General features: G+C 47.3%; 1 protein-coding gene across 1 annotated transcript in view; it reads left to right on the forward strand.

Annotated features, from left to right (window-relative positions):
* LOC102011257 (chromosome unknown open reading frame, human C18orf42) overlaps positions 1 to 13346 on the forward strand; it is a 49737-nt gene extending 36391 nt beyond the window's left edge. Inside the window, exon 2 of the mRNA XM_005372642.1 lies at positions 12429 to 13346. Within this exon, the coding sequence (XP_005372699.1) occupies positions 12429 to 12622 (194 nt within the window). The 3' untranslated portion in view covers positions 12623 to 13346. The remainder of the gene's footprint in view (positions 1 to 12428) is intronic.
* The last annotated feature ends 5759 nt before the right edge of the window (positions 13347 to 19105 follow it).

Here is a 19105-nt window from a genome sequence, read left to right on the forward strand (position 1 = left end):
CAGGTATTGTGCAAGGTCCTCCTAGTTTACAGCTTCTAAGTGGCTCTCATGACCCCCGTCCACAAGACCTCTGACTCCGCGGGCTTAGTCTGCATTCTCACGTTCTCCAAGTCCTTCTTCAGCAGCTGCTCCTCCGCTGGCTCTGGACCTTTCTGGTTCTCAATGGCAGGAGCAAGTGTGGCCCGTTCTATGGCACGTATTCCTAGGGGTTTCTCCATGTTTGAATGGTTCACACACTTCCACAGGTGGGCATGAGGGCACGGCCCTATCTGACTGCCTGTAATATTTCTATCTAACTCAGCTGCCTGCAACACTCAGACCAGAAACTCAACAAATTTGACTTGGGGTTTCCAACTCCAGTAGCCAAGGCTTCCTGAGACACAGAGTCAAAAACATTAGCTCTAACAAATACTTCTAAAGTCTGGGTGTATTTTTCTTTTACTTCCTTTTCCTTCTGAAATATCACTGGCGGGGTGGGGAACAGAACATCTGATCTTGTTCTTTGCATCATTTTCTATTTCCAGCCACCTGTTTTCATTTTCTAATTAACCCCAACATGGGAAGAAGAGCCAAGATTCTCATGGTTAGAGAAAAAGGTACACTAAAAAAGTCATGTAGACTAAAATTTTGCCCAGGGGAAACTCATGTCTGGTGCAAGTATTTTTTAAATTCTCTTTGGCCAACTTGTAAATAAAGCAAGGGTGACTTGTCTTTCATTCCTCTGCTTCGGAGAGAAACCGGAGGTTTAGATAACGCTGAGGAACCCGCGGTTTATGAGGAGGACGTTGCAGAAAGACCCAGAATTGGGATTCAGACTCCGTGCCCCCTGGCCAAGGGATTCTCAGCATAGCTGTTGGCTACCAAGCCTTAATTTGGCAGGGCTGGATTCATTATAGACCAATGTGGGTGGACCAGAAAAAAATAAAGTCACCTAGAAACATTCACCACTGGATCCAACTGGAGGAAGTTTGTTCTTGCTCTGGCTTGCCCTGCAGAGTCTTGGAACCACAGAGAGACCTGAGGCTGAGCTTTGGGTCCTTGGTGCAAAATCTCAAAACTTGGATCAGCCTGGGGATAGGTGGCCCGGAAATCCGAGCCATCGTCTCCACAGTCTCACTGCAGCATGCTGTCTGCTCTGTGTTTCACCCAGAGAGCCCGAGCTGGTACCTGAGGCATGTGTCCTGCTTTACTGTCTCCTCCTGCATGTGCAGTCACTGCAGCAAAGCAGAAAACACAGCAAAGGAGCCAGGAGCAGAAAATGAATGGGAGCTGGGGAGGGGGCAGAACAGACCTGAAGTCAGAAAGCTACTGCTCTGGTTAGCTATTCTGGAGTACTTCAGTGAGTGTCTACAGGGACATTAGACACCAGGGACCATGGTGAGCAAGGCGAGAGGGCTGTCTCCTCCAGAACAGGGGTTCTGCTGCAGGGAGATGGGAGATAACCACAGGCCAGGGTCGCTCCATAAGAGCCCACTGTTACGGTGGCCGTGTTATAGGCAAGGAAACTGGCCTGCCAGGGTCTCACAGCCAGTAGGCCCTGGCTATGCCTACATTTGAACCCAGGTTTCATCTATGATGAGTTAAAGCCCAAATCACGGGATTGTCCACATTGCTGAGTGCGAGAAGGGGTGAGGACGTGAGGTTCTTCAGGAGACAGGAGCTAGCCATGCAGGCCCTGAAGGCTGTGGTAGGCCGGGGTGCTTTTCCAGTGCATGGAGAGGCTGTGAAAAGTTTTGAGCAGGTGAATAACACATTGGATGTACATTTTAAGCAGTTCACTCTGCCCGCAGTTGGAGACAGGGTAGCAAGCAGGACAAAGAGAAGGTGCAAAAAGAAGACATGATTTTTTTTTTTATTTTAAGAAATAAAAGAAGGAAAACATATTAACAAACAGACATCCATTTACAAAATAGCATAAGAACAATACAAGCAAAACAGAGTTACAGACAAAGTTGTAGGAAATTAACAGTGGTCATTGTATTATAGAAGACAATGATTTGATAGAGGACAAACCCTGAAGTAGAATAGGAGATGTTAATGTTTTTCATTTTGGGTGAGAGAGAAGCAGTCTCTGGGCTCCCTGTGGTTCTTCCGTATCCTGCAGGCCAGCCAGCAGCTGCAGGGGTCTCTCTGAGGAACCCAGCTGTGGGTCTGGAGCATGCAGTTCTGGTCCCAGTCCTACACCACAGAGGACCCCAAGCAAGTGGCTCCAAAAAATATTCTGTGCTCCCTCTTTTTTCACTGGATGACCTCTCTGGTGAATTTTACAAAACTTTTAAAGAATTAGTGCCAATTTTTGCCAACTATTCCACAAAACTGAGAGAAGTAATACCTCCAAACTCATGCTTAGAGCCCAGCATTAACCCCAGTATCAGAACCAAACATGGACACAACACGAAAGAGGAAAGCCATAGACCCATGTCCATGATGTGTATAGACACAAAAAAGTCTCAATAAAAAGGTTAGAAAATTGAATTCAAGAGCACATCTGAAAGGTCTTCATCATGGTCAAGTTGGCTTCAACCCAGACACAAATATACTACACCCCATATCAGCAGAATGAAAGATAAAGCATTTTACCTCAACATAATAAGGACCTATGTGACAGGACCACAGCGAATATTATACATACCTAGTATGCCTGGGTTAAGAGCATTTCCTCCAAGACCAGGAACAAGACAAAGGTGTCCTCTCTCACCACTCTTACAATTAGGCCAGAGAAAGAAATGGAAAGTGGAGAAAATATATTATTTCCATTAATCTTCTCAGATCTTAAAATATTTCTTGATACTTAAAAGCTGTGAGAAATCTTTTTCTGATGGTGAACTCGGCCTGCCATGTACAAACCTGGCAGAGTTGGACATTTAATAAAAGTTTCATGAAAGACTATTTCAGGGACACTAGAAATTGAGAAGAGCTCACACCATGCCCTGATCCTATCCTCAATATGGTTTTGCAAATCCCTTGTTGGGAGTTATCTTACACCACCTCCTGCTTTCCTTTGCTGAGCTGAAAGCCTTTAGTCTTTGGGGAGTAAGAAGACCTCGGGCCATGCAGTTTTATGGGGTGGACTGCACAGTTTCACCCTCAGCCTTCTGCAGGAGGGTGTACAGTCTCACCACGCCTGCAGTAGAGCCTGTGGAGACTAAGGCTGCTCAAATCACAGGCGCACTGCTGAAGTCACAGCCTCGCCTCGCCATTGTGCCAGAAGGGATGTGTGAAATATTCTGACGTTACAAAGGAGACCTTCAAAGGCAGAGCCTGCTTCCAAAGAGAGTGGAAAAGATTTGACTGACGTCCTCCTCCGGGCAGATGCTGGAGATTCTTGCTGTGTACTCACTTCCCAGAGGAACTCCAGATGACTTCAGGAGATGACTCAGTCTGCGGATCCTTCTCTGGCAGAACATGGTGATTGTGAGGACTGTGTACTTGGTTTTAGGAGGCTCCCAGGATGGGGCACTTTTCTCTATTGTCTGTCTCCATCCTCCGCTCCCTCTCTTCTTCTCTTCCATCTCTCTTCCTTCTCTTCATTCCTTCCCTCCCATGGTGGGTGAGAAGGGACAATGAGTGTCTGGATTTTGCTTGGGAGTTTGGAACCCTGTGTTAGATATGTAAGAGATCTGCTAGTGCGGTCAGGTGATTTTTTAACTCAGGGAGGAAACCCCTTGACTGTATTTCTAGCCCCTTTAGAACTCCTGGGAGGATGAATGTATAACTGAACTAGGAAAAGTGTTTTTTTTTTTTTAATTTTTCAGTTTTTTGAGACAAGGTCTTTCCATGTTGTTTAGGTTGCCTGGACTTCTTATGTAGCTCAGGCTGGTCTTGAACTTGTGGCAATCCTCCTGCCTCAGCCTCCTGAGTGCTGAGATTATAGTGTGCACCACCACACCCAACTAGCAACAGTGTTTGAGGTTAGAAAGTACTGTTCTTGCCGTTCTGACTTTAAGTGAGATAAATAAAAACTTGCCCTTGTCACTGGTTTCCTTCACACCCCCTCACCCACTTTTTGGTACTAGGAATGGGACACAGGACCTTCACATGGAGCTATATTCCCAGTCCTTTTTAAGAGTTCTTAATTACTCATGTTTGCAGTACACGTTTACATTGCTTGTATGGAGCCGTTGGTACATGTACATACCACATCTTAATTCCTTCCTTCATCCCCTTCCCCTCCCCTTCCTTCCTGTAATGGTTGATACATTGTGTCAACTTGAGAAGTTCAGAAGCTTAACTAAGTGACTCAGCAGCTCTACATCTTAGGGTGCAGAGACCCACCCTAGGGCAGGTAGTCTGTTTACAATATAAGGGAGGAAAAGAGGCTTGCTCCCCCTCTATCTGCTCTTGTTGCTTTTGCTGTCTTCTGATGTCATGAACTGTTGACCCTCTGCTATGTGTCACCCTGACTTGGAGCCAATTAATTACAGACTGAAACTGCCACAAACTGTGAAATAAACCATTACTTCCTTAATTTTGGGCAACAGGTATTTTTTCTCAGCAACAAAAGAAAAGTAACCAAAGCAACCCTCCTCCCTGCATCTCTTGATCCCCTGTCCTTTGAGAAAGATCTATCCCTGTACTTTTTATTTCTCTTTATTTATATTCTGGGTTTCTTACATAGGACACACCATATGATGGTTAAACTTGTGTGTCTAATTTATTTCACTTAACATTGTAGCCCCAAGGTGAATCCATATTCCTACAGATGACTGAAGCTTATCTTTCTTTATGGCAGAAAAAAAAAAATGGCAGAGTAGTACTCCAAGTTGTGTAAATACCACCCTTTTTTTAAAAGGGGAAAAACAAATAAAAACAATGTTACAAAAATTCAAAACAAGATAGTAGGAGAGTAACAATGGTTAATACACTGCATAGTATTATTATCTTCAAAGTAGTTGCTCAGATCACAAGATCTAGGCATGAAAAATTGATCAAACAATATAAGCACAAAATACCACCTTTTATATCCATTTATCTGTTGATGGACATATAGGCTGCTTCCAGAATGTAGGTTCCTCTTCCCCCAGTGCGTGCGTGCACACACACACACACACACACACACACACACACACACTACAGTGGGGATTGAACCCAGTGCTGTTCTTCTGAGTAATCACTTGTGACCCACCTGCCTCAGCCTCCCCAGCATGTACCACTATGCCCAGCTTTACGCTTTATTTTTTAAATATTATTTTAGACCCATGTTAGGTTCACAGCAAAACTGACAGAAAAGCCCTGCAGTTTCCCACTTGCCTTCTGTCCCCATACTTGCACAGCCTCCCCATAGCCAGCACTTCCGACACTGGGAAAGCTGTTACAGCCTGCAGCCCTGCACACCCAGGCAATAGTGCTTGGGAGGGCTCGCTTTTGGTGGCGCGCGCTATCTGTGTTGGGACACACGCACAACAACCCGGCTCCATGGATTGGAAATAAGTCCTTTTCCCTGCTGTGTGACAACATCATAAAGTCTGCTTTTCGTAAATCAGGTGTCCATGTATGTGTTGGGTTGTTTCTGGTCTCTCCTTTACTGGAAATTTTTTCTACCTCTACATAATTACCGCCCCTTCTTAATAGTGCTGGTACTAACAGCTACTACATTAAGTCCTTCCTATTCATTATTCTTTTTTCAACATTATTCTTACTTTCCTTGGCCAAAAGATTCAAAGTTGATGCACAGATTAAATTGTCCTTCTGTTTTCAGGTTCTGCTGGCACCATTCCTATGGCTTCCCTGGGTACCTAAGTTCCAAGCCAAGGGTACCAGGCACATTGAATTATGTTCTAAAATAACCCAACAGCTCGGTTGGGCAAAGCTCTCTAAGGCTCTGTTAGGAGTAAGCCGCCTGTCTGCCCTGCCCTCCGAGGCTGGAGAAAGGATTCCTCTTCTTTTCCCCTTGGCTTTTCTGAATTCTGTTTCTCCCAGTCTCCCACATTCCAGCCGGGGTTGTGTAGCCCTCCCTGGCCTTTCTGTGCTACGCTTGTGGCAGGGGTTGAGTGGTGCACAGCTGCCTCACGCTCAGGAAGGCCAAATCACTGCTCCCACCTCCCAGGACCTGCCCCAGCTGGAGCTTAGTGTGATTTGTCTTTCGTTCCCTGGTCATGGGTCTCTTGTCCCAACTCCCCACCCTGACAGGACCCCAGGGGCTAGGCAGCCTCACCCCTTGGTCCTCGGGTGGGACCTTCGGACCTGGCGTGTTCCTCCTTCGTGCTCCCACCAGCTTTGCTGGGCCCTGTCCATCCACAAGTGCAGCATCTGGGCATCTTCCTCTGACCCCAACCTGGGTCACTCCTCCTAGTATGTTCCTTGTGGCCTACCCTGGCACGAGGCACTGCTCCAAATGTCAAAACTGTTGATTGTGCAATTAACCTCTGACCGGTTGCTCAGCTGTGAGCTCAAACTGGGCCGGCCCCGTGACTGTTCTGCACGACATGTGACTCTCTCACACCTAATCTTACACCGAGCGCTCTGTAATTTTTTTTTTTTTTTTGAGGTGAGGCTCACTGTGCTGCCTAGGCTGGCCTTGAACTTTCAATCCTCCTGCTTCAGCCTCCTGAGTAACGGGAGTGACATATGTGTGCCACCACATACAGCTCTGTAATCTTTTGAATGAATGCATGAATAAATAAAACATGTTGGCTTGGTGTTATACTTTATGGTTTCATGCGGATAGGTGCTCCAACAGTATTTCTGGTTCATCTCGTCCTGTTCTATAGGAGAGCTTAGGAAGGAAGCTGGTGTGGTCAATGAGAGCAGCTTGCTGGTGTCTGGAATGATGGATTCTGCCCGGCTGCAGTGGACAGAGTCAGGGTGCACCTTGGTGCCCTGCGTGTGATCGGGGAGGTGTGGTGGGTGATGACGGGCATCACGCAGACGTGACTTAGACACCTTCTGCCCCTGCTGATGCCGTGCTGCCTTTTCCAGCTCGAATCTGCTCTGGATACAGCGCTGCTTCTGATTTGGCTGTGGTCGTGGGGAACAGCGTGGGTCAGTGGAGTTGGCAGCACGCCGCAAACCCAGGGCTGGAACCTCAGCCTTTTCATGCCAACCTAGGGCAGCTGGGACGGCTGTGTTCACCACTGGCACAGGCGGGTGAGAGTGCACATCTGGTCCTTCGTGAAAATTCCCAACGCCACTCCACTGTGACAGGGACCAGAATCAGGCCCTGCTCTCTGTGCTGCTTGTGCTGGCGGCTGGTGGCTGAGGAGAACAGGGCTGTCCTTGAGGTTCCAGGCTGCCGGAGGGGACAGAGTGTCTCTGCTCCCATCAGTCAGCGGGCAGTGGTCCTTCTCCTGGCCAGTGGTGACTCTAGTTGCCATATTTAGCTTCTGTGACACAGACACTAAGTGCCTCTTCTGCCTCATCTGTGTGATCAGGACAATCACTGTCCAGCTTCCGCCTCCAGATGAGAACACTGGCCCTTCCCCAAACCCTCCCCGGGGGGTATAGCAGGATCAATGTGAGAGCAGTAAACGGCACATAGATTCTTGCAGGGGAGGAGAAGTTGAAGTCTATTTCCACCGAAAGGAGCTCCCAAAGGCCGGCAGAAGCACAACTGTAAGGGCCGCACATGGAAAATCCGTTACTAACCACGGTGCACATGTCCTTGGGACAGGTACAAACGGGATGGGGAACAGGGAGGTCGACAAAAGGCTGCACCCATGGCATGGCTGGGCAGCGATGGGGAGCAAGGTCCTCGTGAGCCAGGCCGCCAAGGGAGGCAGGTAGCAATTCCAAGAGGGGAGACACTGAGGGCAGATTTAGTTCTGTCAAGTTCTTGAATTTTGATGTACATACAGTGGGCACTTAGAGCGCGTTGTGGTTTGTGTCTGGGTGTCCCCCCAAAGCCTCATGCGGTGATGGGGCAGGCTTTTAGAGTTTGACTGTTTTTTTTTTTTCCCCCGCAGTACCAGAGATCGAACTCACGACCTTGCGCTTGCTGGGCAGGTACTGTGCCGCTGAGCTAAATCCCCAGCCCCTTAGAGTTTGATTGATTATGGGTATGAGAGCTACAACCGCCCTGGGGTAGATAGTGTGCATATGTAAGAGAGAGGAAGAGGCTGCTTGCCGCCATTCCTCCCTTTTGTGCTTGTTGCTTTTGCTGTGTTCTGCCGCCATGAGCTGTAGCCCTCTGCCGTGTGCCACTCTGCCTTGTAACCTGCCAAGTATGGACTGAAACCTCCACAAACTATAAGTGAAATAAACCTTTCCTTCCTTCATTTTGGGCATCAAGTATTTTGTCCCAGCAACGAGAGAAAAGTAACCAAGACAGAGCGTAAGGCTAATTCAGCGGATTTGTCCTCTTTTATACAATACGAAAGCCGTGCTGTAAACCCTAATTAGGCTGGAGGACATTTGTATCACTTAAAACTAGGTAGTCAGTAGGCTGCCTCGAATGGCAGGGAAGTCAAGGCGCTGAGGTGAGCTATAGGCCTGGAAGTGAACAGCGGAGGCCCGGATGTCCGGCTGACTCTGCACTCCGGGCTCAGGCTCAGGCCTCCTCTCCTGGGATTTTCTCAGATACGGGGCCCTCTCAGTGGGTGCCCTGCGCACCCACTGGTGTTCTATGGTGAGCTCGTGGGTGCCTGTTCTGCAGCAGGCTAGGCAGGCCCTCCTCCTGCGGCACTGGGTTCTCCGTTGGGAGCCACAGCCCACTGGAAGGGAGGACTCCCACAGGGGTTCTGCTCCCCACGGCGTGCCGGCACATGAGAACCGCCGGCTGGAGGTGATGGGGTTGTGCAGGGGCAGGGACCTAGAAGGTACGGTAAGGGTCCAGGAGCACAAGCAGCACCCAGGCCGGGTGCCCTCTCAGAGCAGGAGGGTGGAGAATCAGAGGACGACAGGTCAGGAGCCAGCAGGACAAATGCCAGCCAGTGCCGTGGGGTGCGAGGCTTCCCAGCTGGAGGTGCTGCTCGGTGGCAGCAGGTGGAGAGCCGCGCAAGATCGTCTCACAGTAGAGGTTCTCTGAGGTGGGACGGTGGCCACTGCTGTGCCCCATCCCTGCGGCTCCTGAATGGTACCGTGAAGATCAGCTAGAGTCGGCAATGACACCCACAGCCCTGTTGTCACTGTCCCCTCCATTCTGTTGTGGAAGAGAGGGTCACCCTCTCCTGTGGGCTGTATAACTTCTTGTTTTGCTTTTCCTGTCTGTCAAGTGCTCCGCGTGGCTTCTTCTTCGCCTGTATTGCTCTCTTCCTCAGTGACTGCCACCTGTCACTCTGTCCTACGTCTTCCTCAGCAGGTGGATATTCACGACCTGGGACAGGCTGGCAAAGAGAACAGCGAGGGCGGGTGAAACCAACTTTCCAGTTGCCCTGGGGTCCTCCAGGCGCAGCTTGGCACCTGCTGCCTTGGGCTGTTAAATCCATTTATATTCAAATGGTTGGGTGAGGACGTGATCATTTCATTCCAACATCAGGTCGAAGTTAAACTTAGAATAGGGTTTCTTTTTCTATTATTGAAGAGTCTACTTACTGCCCAGGCTCATCCTTCCTGTGTCTGATCACAGCAAAATATCTACACGGCAGGGATATTTGGGGTTGGCACACATGCAGTTAGACGGAGGTGCTCTTTCCTGGACCAACAGCACCTTCAGTGCATTGTCTATCTGCCCACTTACACCGGGGGGAGGGGCAGACCGTGCTTGCTCAGTACTAGATCCACCCTGCTGCCCTTTTGCATCGTATCCCTGGCCTTTGTAGGAGAATCATTATTTTTAAAAAAAAAAAAAAACATAATTATCCTTCATTTCAGCGCTAGAAGCTTGCTGAGTTTTAGTGGGGCATCTGGCTGCCCAGCTTCCGGCAATATTTCCCAGCCTCCCTTGTGGCTGGGGTGGCCACGTGGAAAAGTCTCCTGCACGGAATGTGAACAATGACGTTCGCAGCATCTGTGACAAGGGCTTGATAGGGAATTGTGGCCTTTGTTTTCTCTTTTGCCTCCTTCCAGCTCCAGTGTGGATACCGGTCAGCCTGCTTTGCTCAGGCAGATGAGGGTCATATCGTAGAAAATGGCAGGACAGTGAGGTCACCCCCACACTGTAGAACTTCTAGGCTGTCGCCGAGGAGAGTGATAGTGCTCCCTGGGAGAGCTTCTCTGTTACAATGGCTTTGTCTACGCCCTGCTACCCAAGGGTGAACGCTTTCTCAGTGCTCCCAGTATGGCAGGAACCATAGAGCATGAATGGGTCTCTGCCCCTTAGTTCTCTGGCAACCTCCTTAAATAGGTACTGCTTGCCCATTTCACAGATTGGAACCTGGCTTAGAGAGTGAGATGCCTTGTCCAAGGGCACCCATGGGAGGAACCCCCCCCCCCAGCTTCCAGGTGTGTCCAAATACACACTCCTAATCCCTGCCTCCAGTGGCTCTGTGTATTCCTGTCCATTGCTGTTCACATTTTTCTACAGAGAACGTTCAAAGTGTTCTTCCCGGCCACCTTGGGGTTGCAGTCTGGACGTCCTCTCTGCTTGTCTCGATTTATCTCCTTTTCTGGACTGTGTTTTGTTCTGAGTAAGACAATCTTGCATTGTTCCTAGATAGTAACTTGCTCAGGGAATGCACAGAAATGCAAAACAATGACAATTAAAAGTCTAAAGGGATAGGAGTTGTCTGGTCTTCCAGAATGACTCAATATTCTCGCCCATGATGCTTTTCTCTTGGGCTTATAAATTCAGTTGTTAATGAATCAGTCCCGATGAAACACCCCTCCCCCATTTTGCATTCATGGTCTTGTTAGGAATGTAAGCAAAGCAAGGAAACTAAAACAGGATCTGAACGGGGAGCAATCATTGCTCATTCTGTTCATCACCCTAAGTGTAAACAGGTAGAATACAAGTTTTACAAGATTGAACTTTCCTCAATGTTAGAGCATTCTGCCAGGTATGAGTTAGGTCAAGTTTGCTGCATAATAAACGGTGATCAAGCTGGGCGTGGTGGCGCAGCCCTGTAATATCAGCACTCGGGAAGCTGAGGCAGGAGGATCATTGCAAGTTCGAGACCAGCCTGGGCTACAAAGTGATCTCAAGGCCAGCCTGAACTTGTCTCAAAAAGAAAACAAAAAAAGAAAAAAAGAAAAGAAACTCCTTAAAACAGCAGTTGCACTTGACAACGTTGTGTTGCTAACATGACAGAATCCCGAAAGTGGGCAGCTGGAGACCAACCTGGTGACCTCTTGGTCACCGAGATCCCAGGCTTTTCCTAACTTTTCCTCCAGCATCTTTGAAATTGGCTTCTACTCTCAGGTTCTCTTAGGATGCAAGTGCCCCACAAGGACAGCCAGCAGGTCTCAGTTGCAGGCAGTACACACGGAGAGAGGAGAGGCTCTGTCTGCCTGCCCCCTTTGAAAGCCCTTTCCAGATCTCACTAATAAACTTCCCCTTCCAACGAATGGTCAGAACGTAACAGTACCTAGTTATGTAGTTGCTCAAATGAAATTAGGATTTTGCTCCAAATTAGGAAAAATAGGAAGTGCTAAGTAATGCTGAGGAGACTGTCTTGCCTTCTAAAGACAAAAGCCCTACCATCCTCGAGGAGTTATTGACACATTACCGCCCGTGGGCCCAATATCTGTACTTTTTTATAAGTACGTTTTGATTGCAACAAGCCATGCACACTCATTCACACCATGTCTGTGGCTGACCTCGTGTGACGCTGGCAGAGCTGAATGGTCACTCCGCGCACTGGCTGGCCCACCGGCCTCCTCTATCTACTCCCCGGTCCTCTAGGGGTGAATTTTGCCAATCCTGTTCTGACCTCAGGAGACAGCTTCCAGTGAGTGGCCTCAGACCCCGTGACTCGTGACAGGGGAGAGCTGAGCTTGACAGGGACTCGGGGACCAACTATCTGCATGGGTTACACGTGTGTCAGGCATGTGCTTGGCTGAGAATAAAATCTGATCAAGGATGGACGGAGCAAAAAGGTGCTTATTTTCAGCACACACGTGGTCCAGGGCCGGTACTGATGCTCAACGATGTCTTTGAACCTGAGCTTGCTTTCTTCCTTACAGTGCCTGGAATGTTCATGCCCAGATCCCAGCTTCCGGTGAAAAATGGCTCAGTCCTGCATCAGTCCGAAGTCCTGCGTCTGCCTTCCATGCAGGAGGGAGACAGAGGTGCAATGGGTCAAAGAAACATGCAACTGTCCCTTTCTAAAAGCCTTTTCACAGGTTATCAGTGGCCAGGACTGTGCTATAACCACTGCTAGTGGCTGAGGATCCTGGAAAGGTGGGATTATGGTCTGGGAGATTCTGCAGGAAATAAGGAAAGGGAGATGGCGGCAGTTGATATCTATAACCCCCGGCTCCTGGAAGCTACCCGGGTCCTTGCAGCCCCTTCCCATGCTCACCCTCCTTCCACCCCTCTCTCCCTCCCCCATCCCCGTCACAGTTTCTGGCATTAATTCCTCTTCTCCGCCCCTCTCTTTCGTGTGTTTGGCTAGGTGAGAAAGCTGGCAGTGAGCCGGAGGAGGTGAAGCTGCAGAATGCCAGCAGGCAGATTGTGCAGACAGCCATCCTACAGGCTGTGCAGCAGGTCTCCAGGGAGAGCCGGCGGGGGGACGACAGAGCCAGTGACAGCCGGGGGCGCTGCCAGCTGGGCGTGCGGGAGCTCCCCAAGAAGCGCGACGTGAAGTAGCAGAGTGGATGCGGCTCTTGCGCTATGCGGTCCCCAGCCTGCCTGTTAGTATAAGACACGCCGCCAAATGTTGCCAGTAGAGGAAACCGAAGTGTCCTGGACACCCAGCTGCAGGATAAGCTCACGCTCGCCCTTGACCGAGAAGCACTGTTTCTCAAAAGTGCATTAGACGATGCTTCTGTTCACAGCCATGCGGTGCCTCAGACGGCGGGGCCGAATGTGACCTCGGCACCGCGAAAGGAGTTTTGCAGCACAATTTTAGAGGTTTTCTTTTAAAAGAGAATTCTAAGTCTTGTTTATTTACCTCGCCTGTTATGTACTCTTTCTGTGAACTCAGCCAGCAGGTTTTGCCTTTCTTTTCTTGTTTTCTGAAATACGGAGTGTAGTTCTGTGTTCTTTATAAATATTTTAAAAAGATGCTGAAGAGGTGAAGAAATGGAGTTTTAGCCCCTTTGAAATATAGAACTGAAGGCTTTTATGAACTGGTCCAGGCCCAATGTCAAATTAAGCAGACAAATTCTAAGACCCAGCTCCCTGATGTCTCCAGCTTATATTTGTATTATTTAGAGCAGTGTGGGCTTTTAATCCTCTCTTTGCAATCTTTTCATCTAGATTCTCTGAGTGATTTCATAGTTCATGTTTACCTTCTGTGCAGAGATCCACTGGGAATAGTATGGATTTCTTTTTTCTGTCTCAAGGTTAAATAAAATAAAGCAAGTGCATGTAGAAGCATGAGTTGCTGACTAGTCATGCAATTCTTCAGCAACCCCATAGAGAACAACTAAAATTCTACAACCCTAAACTGCTGCCTGTCATGGTCCTGGACATACTCACCCTTGGGTCTGACCTTGGCTTGAAACATCCTTGGAAGGAACTCTGGGGCCTTGTAATGTGCTGTGTCATCACTAGGCTCCGGGCCTGTGTTAATACCTTCCTAACAGGAACTTGCCTTTGCCCATGCACAAAATTAGAATTTTTGTTTTGCCATTGTATAAAAATCATACAGGTCAGGAATAATGTGTAAAATGGGGACACCAGTTTTTCAGCTCCCTGAAACATGAAAATCAATGGAAATCATAAAGTGACAGCACTGTGAAGGCATTTACAGAGGTGTGTGTATGCGCAGGAACAGATGGGCACACGTGTGTAAAAGCAAGATGACTTCCTACTCCACTCCAGTCCACAGCTTCCTGGAGTCTTTTAGAATTTCATTTCCTGTGCTTCATGGAAGTTATTGAGTTGGTGCCACTGGGGACAGGAGAATCTAACCTTTGTTATTTACCTGCAGGCTTCAGAGTATCAATATCTGCAGTTAATAGTTCTTTTATTTTTTAAAGCGAAGTAGTGGCATATACAATATGGCCAATATGAGACACATGTCTAAAATTCCAGTGTGTTATGGTTTCCAGAATGGCTATCCTCAGATGAATGAGAAAGACTTCTCATCAACCGTGTTAGACTGTCCTCCACAGTGCACAGAAGGAATAAATGCATTCAGCGGGAAGATGGGTGGAGGAGGAAGCCAAAGGGACCAAAGTCAAACTATTATTTATCCAAACACATTCTTAGCGACCTTGTGACAGCAAGAGGATGAATTTAAGTTGACCTAAAGTCATATAATGGACGGGATATAGTTGCACAGTACACAGTGCAGATGAAGGTGTGTAGGGAAGTTACTCAGGCGTGCCCACCAATTAGAAGGGGAATAAAAAGAGTTAAGACATGCTAAGTACATGCACTTGCTCCTTGAGGTGAATGCAAACTCTGTGTACTGGACACATGTACTAATTAAAAATAAACAAATGTAACAAAGAAACAAACCCAACGCTCATAGCTTGCCAGTGATCTGAGTATAAACAGCCTTGGTTTTGCTGTCAGGTGGCAGAAACCTGTAAACATGCTCTTTCCTTGCTGGTGTGCTGCGTTAGTAAACTGGGGATCCTTGGGAACATCTTATTAATGTCTGTATCTACATATTATTTATAAATAAAATATATCCTGCTTTGAAACATGTTGTTTTAAGTAAGGTTTCTGCAGCCTGCCCCTTGGCTCATTGTGGGTGTGGCTCTTCCAGCGTATGCCACCACAGAGCTTCGCAGAGAGGTCTGGCCTTGGAGCCGTGGATGTCAGGAGCAGGGCAAGGGCTGCTTCTGTGCATTGGCACCATGGCCGTCTGAGGATGCTGCTTCCTGAGGTCTGAATGGAAGTAGACATGTACTAAGCAGTGGCCTTTTGGTATCAGCAAGGACGGTAAGTGGATGTGGAAGCTCAAGTATCTATTAAGATCTTTCAGAGACGCAAAGTCAATAGCAAGGGCCAGAGGTATTGATAATTTCCTGAGAGCATAGGAGGAGGTTAAGCACCCCCAGCACTCAATAGGCAGGTGCCGTATTGACTGAATCCTAAGAAAACACAGTCATAAAAATACAAGCCTCTCGCCACAAAGGTGGAGGTAATGGGCTTCACAAGGGGCCACAGAACTTCGTTTGGCATAGGATGATGGCGGGTGTCTGCTGGGTGTTACCGTCAGCATACAGCTTTTAATATTTGGAATTTGTGGGAATGTTTATTGAGTGTCCTTTCCCTCCCTGATTTGCTGTAAGGAATCATCCAGCTCTGTGAGTTCAGCTGTTCATCTTTTGCTTTGCCTGTCCCTGGGGTAGAATGAAAAGAAACCCTCTTATGGTCCTTGCTTTTCTGTAATCATCTAGCCCGTGCAGGCAGTGTAGTACTGTGAACAAATACAGAACAATTTCCTGACACCTGGGCTTCATTTCTGTTATTTTCCTCAGTTTCTTTAAAAAATAATTAGCTTCTCAGTCTTCCCTTATGGTGAGGTTTCAGGATACAAGGAGATGAATCAGATATTTAGAAGTCATCATCGGACTTATGCCCTTTAGGAAGAAGTACCTGATTGCCTTCAAGGCTATTTTAAAGTCTCCATGAAAGAACGATAGAGAAAAGAGGGGCCTTCTGCTTAATGCACTGTGGAGACATCCTAGTAAGATGCAGCACAGAATGCAATCCCTGACAAAGTGTAGCTCATTTCATATCTGTAGCCTCAGCCAGATACGAAGATCAGACACTTGAGCACCTTCCTCAGTTCATGTGAGGAGAGAGTAGAAATGCAATAATGTCTTGTCTTTCCAGTGCGGGAAAATTTTCTGAAATATTTGAGCACACATTGCCTCATATATTTCATTGCCACAAGCTCACAGTAAGGAGTAGCTGGAGAAAATTGCATTCTTCCTTTTCAGATAAGGTTGTACTGAGTCTCAAAGAAGAGAAATACAACCAACTAGAAAAAAAATGAGTAGCACCAGATACAAGAATGCCAGACCCCAAACTTTGCTAGTGTATCAATCAGCTCAAGAACTGAAGAGTATGAATTTTAGGAATATATATTTTGAGATGGAGTAATAAAGCTGCTTAACTGAATACTTTTCTGCATAAAGAAATTTAAATAGCAAAGTGTCATCACAATTATTCCTCAATAGACAAAATTCAATACCATTAAACTCAAAAAAAGGTAGCTATATTAGTGAGCGCCACATTATTATAGCAAAATATCTGAGGCAATTCTAAAAGAGAGAAGAGTTTTCTGCCAAGACTGGGTGGTTCTGTGGCTTTGGGCCTGTCCTAGTCACATTCCCTTTGCTAGGACAAAATACCTGACACCCACAACTTGGGAGAGGGCTATTTTGGCTCACGGTTTCAGTCCATGGTTGGTTGACTCTAAAGTACAAACAGGATCGCAGAGGGGCAGGCCAGGAAAAGTTGCTCACCTCACGCTGGCTGGGGAGTGGAGAGAGAGGGGAGGAGCCACAGAGGGAGATTTTGCATACAAGTAGAGATTTCAGGATGAGACTTCAGTTTAGATTTCAGGATACAAGTAGATGAATCAGATATTTAAAAGTAATCATCAGATTTATGCCTTTTAGGAATAAGTACCTGGTTGCCTTCAAGGCTACTTTAAAGTCTTCATGAAAGACTGATAGAGAAAGTGACCCCCTCTTCCAGCCAGTGACCCCCCCAGTGACCCCCTCTTCCAGCCAGGCCCACCTCCTAACAGTATACTCAGTTTGGGGCTCATCAGTGGATGAATCCACAGATAAGGATAGTGCTCCATGATCTAATCATCTTCCAAAAGCCCTGCCTCTGAACACAGGAGGTTTTGGGGGACATTCTAGACTGAAACCATAACAAGACCCTGATGAGAGCAGCACAACCCAGCAGGAACACGTGGTGGGACAAACCACTGACATCATGAACCAAGAAGCGCAGCAGGGTCAAGAGACTTGGGTCCCACAAACCCATCCAGGGTGCACTCCCATGACCTGAGACCTTCACAAGGTCACCTGCCAGTAGCATTGCCCTTGGGACCTAGCCTTCAACACAGGTCCTATGGGGGACACTTGTTCCCACCCAAGCAGGGGTTAAGGAAAGGAAGAGCAATGGCCCCAGGGAACACAGCAGAACATCACAGCAGAGCGTGGGAGGTCGTTCAGCTGTGCCCTCAGAAACCATATGGCTGCGGGCACACATTCCTGACCAGGTGTGAGGAAAGAGGAACAAAGCTGGAGGCCAGCTCTTGTCTTCTGGTTGTCGTGTACCAGACATGGGCACCAGGGAGAAGTAGGTGAAGTGAGGAAAGTGACGGCCTTAGCTTACGGAAATGTAAAAGGCAAGGGAGGGAAGGGATATTCATAGGCACACACATGCATACTGCGTACATATACACAGTATTCTAGAAAAATGTGCACACAATGCTTAAAAGCAATATTGCTAGAATAAAGGAAAAAACTTCCAGACTGAAAGCAGGCTATCCCTGAAAGGACATTTCAGGCTGTAGCCTACGTCAGGACCCTAACATAAGGGAGAAGGGTGGTAAAGGAGCTGTGAAGGAAGCAAAGTGGGAAGCAATGATTTTATTCCCAGCCACGATATCACTTTCACAATAAAGGCAAGCGTGTCCTGGTACTTCCTCACACAAAAGAAGCAAGTATAAAAACATCTCAAGGGTTATGAGTACTCAAAAGCCCTTTGTGAGAAAACTGCTTGTCCATGAACTGGAGCCAATTAAAAAGCAAATAAGTACTTTAGGAATCTCTGTTAGTATTGGTAAAAAGCAGGGTCTTTTCTTAAATGTAACATAGATACAACACAATTGTGAAAATTATAACCCAAAAAAGAATGCAGGTTGTTGTATCTTGACAACATGGAAATATAACCAACAAAAATCTGGACATAGGCAAGAGAATGACATCATGCTAATGAATGCATCAGTTAAAGAAAAGAAAAATTATATGACATCCAGCTGAGCAGTCTGATTAATAAACTTCAAGAATGCAGCCTCTTGTTAGAGTTTATAAATCCCTTTCTCAACCTTAGTGGAATATACTAGAAAATAGTACAATAAAGAAAAAGTTATTTACATTTGAGCAAGTTCTTTAGTTTCTGCTTAGTTTCTTTTCCTTTCATTGAATTCAGGAGGACTTGAGTGTATGTGTATTGTTCCCGTGTGCTTTTGTGTAGGAATAATTCCTTGAGGCTGTGTGTAACTCTTTACTTCCTCATTTTTCTGCTCAAGCTGACCAGGAAGATTCTTGTTGCATGTTAAAACCTAAGGTGATTTTCCCACCCCCCCCAAAAGTAATTCTTTTGGCCATTAATCATTGGCCACTGTGGATCCACAGTCTAAGTGTTAAGAGAAGAACAGGATGATTTATTGCTATAGTGCTTCTCTGTTTTTAGGGCAAGCCACTAGTGTGCAGGGGAGTGCATCTGCTGATTTTGCTGAAGCGACTAATCAGGACACCTGATGCTTGTGTCTAAGGCCAAGGCTGGTGCACAGTCTTGCACGAATGTTTCCTCTTGGTTTCCAGTCCATCTGCGTGTCCTCAGTGTTCACTGTTCCCCTAGGACAGATGGCTTATTACTGCAAATAGCTTGCCTTTCTGCCTCTAGGCCTTTCCTACCTATATCTGAGCGTTCAACCTGCAGAAGAGACCAGCTGGAAGTACCTGGGGGTGAAAGCCACAGGAGAGCCCTCAGACAACTCCGGATGGGAGCCGGGGCGTAAACACCCCAGCTCCTGCACCCCAGGTGGACCGGCTCCCAGGCACACCCTACAGTGTCTCTGAAGTGGACTCTTCTCATTCTAAACTTCCCTTTTGTGTTTTTTAGGACGAGTCCCTGGGTGGACCTCACCTGCTCCAGTTCTTGTCTCAGGATCCTCTAAGGGAACAAGATTTAAGACAGTGGTGTTTTGGAGCTTCCTGTCACAGTAAATTGAAGTTGCTGATACCTGTGTCTTGTGGCAGGGAAATGGAACCACCTCTCTGCACAATCAGTCCACCCCAGCCAGATCCGAGCCGTAGCTGGTGTCTTTCCAAACAAAGTGATAGAGTGTAAGTGGGTTAGGAAATCAGATGTGTGGTGCATTTGAATTTTATTACAGATATCTTGGCAGTCTTGAGATTA

The sequence above is a fragment of the Chinchilla lanigera genome, unplaced genomic scaffold, assembly GCF_000276665.1.
Source record: "Chinchilla lanigera isolate Chin_1 unplaced genomic scaffold, ChiLan1.0 scaffold00001, whole genome shotgun sequence".
NCBI lineage: Eukaryota > Metazoa > Chordata > Mammalia > Rodentia > Chinchillidae > Chinchilla > Chinchilla lanigera.